The following is a 5,643-nucleotide window of genomic DNA, read 5'->3' as shown; positions in this document are numbered from 1 at the left end:
ATATGTGCCTCACGGTGCGCGGAAGTTGTCTCGCTGGGGGCAGATGCTCTAACAGCCTGGTCTGTTCCGTGACCCCCTTTCCCTTTCACGGGAGTCTTCAAGCGGCAGGCGCCCTAATGGCTTTTAAGTGCCTGACCCGTGCCCGTACGATATTAATTGGCCCGGTCCTGAGCCCGAGAGAGAGAGAGGAAAAGGAGAGGCCTCACCCGCTTGGGTGGCAGTTACTGGGGCGTAATGGGTTGTGAGGCCTTCAGAACACACCAGAGGGTGCCCCTCGCCTGTTCACAGAGGGTTCGAAAAAAGAAACGACAGTGTGGAGGGGGGACCCCCTGAGCGTCCCCGTACGGGCCACCAAAATACTGTGGTCCGTGTGGGGGTTGGAAGAATTTCCAGACACAAAGTGTTTTAGAAAAGAGTGAGTTTATTGAGAACAAAGAGCAGAGTTAGCGAGGGGTGCTGCAAATACAGCGGGCCCACTTCCTGATAGACCAGGGAGAGCCGACCCCCTCTGTGGGCTAGAAGCCAACTTTTACAGCCGCAAGACAAAGAAAACTCCTGCTGGCAGGATGGCATTAGGTGATTGGTCAGGATGCTACAAGGTGAATATTGTACCTAATACGGAGTTGGGGGCTGTCCGGTTAGGTCAGGAGAGCCCATGGCAACGGTTGCTATGGGGGCTTGGTTAATTCTGGAGATTTTTGTCCTGTGCCCTCGATATAGGGCTCCACACTTGTAAATGGCATTGTTTTTAAATTTCGTACATTGCTAGGGCATAGAAATATTATACATTACTAGGGTTATTAAAAATTGTACAGCTTTTTTTGGCTCTCGGAGCATTACCATGGCGGTTGGAAAGAACAAGCACCTTACGAAAGGCGGTAAAAAGGGAGCCAAGAAGGAAGTGGTTGACCCATTTTCTAAGAAAGATTGGTATGATGTGAAAGCACCAGGTATGTTCAATATAAGAAATATTAGGAAAACACTAGTCACGAGAACTCAAGGAACCAAAATCGCATCCGATGGCCGCAGGGGGCGTGTGTTTGAAGCGAGCCCTGCCGATCTGCAGAGTGATGAAGTCGCATTTAGAAAATTCGAGCTTATTACTGAGGACGTTCAGGGCAAAAACTGCCTGACTGGTTTCCACGGCGTGGATCCTACCCGTGACAAAATGGCTCCATGGTCACAAAATGGCAGACCGTGATCGGAGCTCACGCTGATGTCAAGACTACCGATGGTTATTTGCTTCGTCTCTTCTGTGTGGGTTTTACTAAAAAACGCACCAATCAGATTCGGAAGACCTCTGATGCCCAGCACCAGCAGGTCCGCCAGATCCGCAAGGAGATGACGGAACTCATGACCCGAGAGGTGCAGACAAATGACCCGAAAGGGGTGGTCAATAAACTGATTCCAGACAGCACTGGAAAAGACATAGAAAAGGCCTGCCGATCTATTTATCCACTCCATGAGGTCTTTGTTAGAAAAGCAAAAATGCTGAAGCAGCCCAGGTTTGAATTGGGAAAACTCATGGAGCTACATGGTGAAGGTAGTAGTTCTGGAAAAGCTCCTGGGGACCAGAGAGGTGCTAAAGTTGAACGAGCTGATGGATATGAGCCACCAGTCCAGGAATCTGTTGAAAAATCAGACTTTTAATGGTGACAAATAAAAGACCTCATTTGTGATATTAAAAAAAATTGTACATTGGTAGGGTATTGAAAAATGATTTGTGTGTGTGTGTGTACTGCCTTCATGTCGAATGACCTTGATAAACTACTTGAAATTCTAGGTTTTTGTAGATTCCTTAGAATTTTCTAGGATAGAAAATTATTTCTTCCTTTCCAATCTGTATGCTTTTTTTTTTCTTGCTTTGGTGCACTGGCTAAGACTTCTAGTACAATTTTGAATAGAAGTGAGAGTGGACATCCTTGCTTTGTTCCCAGTCACATGGGGAAAGCATTCAGTCTTTATTAAGTATGATGTCACCTGCTGGTTTTTGCTAGGTGCCTTTTATCAAGTTGAGGAAGTTCTCTTCTTTCCCTAGTTAGTTGAGATATTTTATCATTACTGGATGTTTTATTTTGTCAAATGCCTTTTCTGTGTCAACTGAAATGATATGATAGGGACTTCTCTGGTGGCACAGTGGTTAAGAATCCGCCTGCCAATGCAAGGGACACGGGTTCGAGCCCTGGTCCGGGAAGATCCCACATGCTGCGGAGCAACTAAGCCCGTGCACCACAACTATTGATGCCTGCGGTCTAGAGCCCATGAGCCACAGCTACTGAGCCTGCGTGCCACAACTACTGAAGCCCACACGCCTAGAGCCCGTGCTCCGCAAACAAGAGAAGCCACTGCAATGAGAAGCCCGTGCACCGCAACGAAGAGTAGTCCCTGCTCGACACAACTAGAGAAAACCCGCACGCAGCAACGAAGACCCAATGCAGCCAAAAATAAATAAGTAAATTAATTTTTTTAAAAAAAAAAGATAAAGTGTTTTCTTCCTGAGACCAATATTGGAAAACTTTTTCTGAAAAGGATCAGATAGCAAACATTTTAGGCTTTGTGGGCCAAGAGGCAAAATTTAAGATATTATGTTTGCACTTAAAAAACAAAATTCTTGCCCTAACACTGTTTGCGTAGGTGGACTTCCCAAGGGGTGGGCACACTTTGTGTCTAGTTGTTGGAGACATTCTTAGGATACAGAGCATCTGGCCTGAGGAGGAGGAGCTAGAAGGGCTGAGTCTTTTTTTTTTTTTTTTTTTTTGGTATGCGGGCCTCTCCCGTTGCGGAGCACAGGCTCCGGACGCGCAGGCCCAGCGGCCATGGCTCACGGGCCCAGCCGCTCCGCGGCATGTGGGATCTTCCCGGACCGGGGCACGAACCCACGTCCCCTGCATCGGCAGGCGGACTCTCGACCACTGCGCCACCAGGGAAGCCTGGGCTGAGTCTTTTTGACATAAAGAGTTTCACAGAAAATCAGCGTCAGAGAAGGCCACTTTGTTACCATGATACATCAAGGCAAAAACAAGACCACTCTGCAATCATGTCTCAACAGGGACAATACATGATTACCCAAACAAAAATGACCAACCCTCCCCCTCTCCTGGCTGATCTGAGTGACTGCTTTTTTTTTTTTAAACCAATAATACCTTTAGACTTGGTCTTGTTTTCTCTTTCTACAGGTACATAAGATTAATTATACCCAAACATAGACCCACTCAAAGGACATAATTCTATGTACACAGACCCACCCAAAGGACATAATTCTATGTCCAAATCTTTTTCTACATCTAAACTTTCTTCCCTCTTCTTGAAGAGAGAACATTATTAGCCTTTTACAGTATAATTGCATAATTGTCTGAAGTTGGATCCCTTTTTATTTTTCCTGTTCCAGTTCCTTTTTATCCACCCCACCCTTGTGAAACTTTTGAGATTTATTATTTAAAAAATCAGGATTTTTTTTTTGGGGGTGTGTGTGTGCCACACAGCATGCAGGATCTTAGTTCCCCGACCAGGAATCGAACCCATGCCCCCTGCAGTGGGAGCACAGAATCCTAACCATTGGACCACCAGCGAAGTCCCCAAAATCATTCAGTTGTTATTCACACACTTCAGTCAAGATAAACTGTCAAAATGATTTAAAAGAAAGAAATGTTATTAAACTCCAAGTTATTACATATTTATCAAAAGAATATGATTTGGGTCTTCTTATATGAAGTGACTAAGTTAATTCATACCCAAATTAATACAGGTTCCTTTTCTGTCACCAAATTATTCTCTTCAACTCTCAGTTAACAGTCAACAGCGTTCTGCTGTTCTTGGGTGAAGGGTTCTGTAAATATCAATTAGATCAAGGTGGTTGATGTTGTCAATATCTGTCTTCACTGATTTTGTGTAGTTGTACTAACAGTTTGTGGGAGAGAGGCTAAAAATCTTTACCTCTGGTGGGTTTTCCTATTTTTTTCCCTTTAGTTTTATAAGTTTTGCTTCATGTGTTTTAAAACTTGGTGATCTGTCCCATAAACGTTTAAAAATTATGTTATTGGTACTTCCCTGGTGGTCCGGTGGTAAAGAGTTCACCTTCCGATGCAGGGGGTGCAGGTTCATTCCCTGGTCGGGAGCTAAAATCCCACATGCCTCGTGGCCAAAAAAAAAACAAAACATAAAACAGAAGCAATATTGTAACAAATTCAATAAAGACTTTAAAAATGGTCCACATAATTTTTTAAAGATTTTTTTTTATGTTACTGATGTACTTGACCTTTTTATCACTGAAAAAAATTCCGTTTCAGCTCTGTAGGAGTCTTTGTAAAGAAATCTACTTTATCTAATATTAATATAACTGCTCCAGCCTTCTCATGCTTATGGGAAAAGTCCTATGGACTCTTCCATCTGTGTACTTTCAACCCATCTGGCTCTTGATGTTTAAGGTACATTTCTCGAAGAGTGCATATAGTTACTTTTTAATCCATTCAATCCTTGCCTTTGTATAGTTAAGATTTAATGTAATTATTTATGTGGTTATATTTAGGGCTACTGTTTTAGTATTTACGTTTTACCCTCTTGTTTTTTTGTTCCTCTGTCTTCCCCTTCCTTCTCTCTTTGGAATTAAGTATCTTTAAATATATATATATATATATATATTTTGTTTTGTTTTGTTTTGTTTTTGGCTCTGCATTGGGTCTTCGTCGCTGAGTGCGGGCTTTCTCTAGTTGTGGAGAGTGGGGGCTACTCTTCATTGTGGTGCATGGGCTTCTCATTGCAGTGGCTTGTCTTGTTGCAGAGTATAGGCTCTAGGTGTGTGGGCTTCAGTAGTTGTGGCATGTGGGCTCAGTAGTTGTGGCTCACAAGCTCTAGAGCACAGGCTCAGTAGTTGTGGCACACAGGTTTAGTTACTCTGCGGCATGTGGGATCTTCCCAGACCAGGGCTCGAACCCGTGTCCCCTGCATTGGCAGGTGGATTCTTAACCACTGTGCCACCAGGGAAGTCCTAATTAAGTATCTTTATGCATTCCATTTTAATTATCTATTGGCTTTTTGGCTGTACTGCTGCATCATTTAACTAAGTTGTTTTAGTGATTACAACGTTCTTCATAATTTTTCAGTTAAAGTGTCATTTCATGTAAAGCGAATAATGTATATGTATTGCACCAACATACATTATATATTTTGCATCATCAGTCATATGTATATTAGTAAGTGAAGAAGAAATACAGTATATTATGTTTACATATTTACCATTTCTGTCTTTCTCCCTTACTTCCTGGAGATCCATGTTTCCAGTGTCATTTCTGATCATATTGAAAAACTCCTCGAGCATTTATTATGGTGCAGTTCTGCTGGCAGTGAATTCTCTGTTTGCCTTTATTTGAAGATATCTTTACTTTGCCTTTATTTTGAAAGAACATTTTCTTTGAAAATAAGATTGGTTTGGTTTTTTTTTCTTGCAACACTTTAAAGACATTGCTCCTCTTTTTTTCTGCCCTAGATTTTTTTTCTGGTGCAGCATTTTTTTTTTTCAAATATCAGCTGTCATTTGAATCACTGTTTCCCTCTGCAATATCATTTTTCTTTAGCTGCTTTCATGATTTGACTTTTATCCTTGATTTCCATCAGTTGACTACAGTTGTATAGGTCTGTCTTTCCTAT

General features: G+C 42.4%; 1 protein-coding gene across 1 annotated transcript; it reads left to right on the top strand.

Moving 5' to 3' along the window:
• Window positions 1-841: 841 nt before the first annotated feature.
• LOC136140222 (small ribosomal subunit protein eS1-like) lies at window positions 842-1,650 on the top strand. The gene is given in 2 exon segments (XM_065898305.1): window positions 842-1,169; window positions 1,172-1,650. Coding segments are annotated over 2 exon segments (807 nt in total).
• Window positions 1,651-5,643: the final 3,993 nt, after the last annotated feature.

Source organism: Phocoena phocoena, chromosome 20 (genome assembly GCF_963924675.1).
Source record: "Phocoena phocoena chromosome 20, mPhoPho1.1, whole genome shotgun sequence".
Lineage (NCBI taxonomy): Eukaryota > Metazoa > Chordata > Mammalia > Artiodactyla > Phocoenidae > Phocoena > Phocoena phocoena.
Note: the sequence above shows the minus strand (reverse complement) of the source record. Positions and strands in the feature narration are given on the sequence as shown.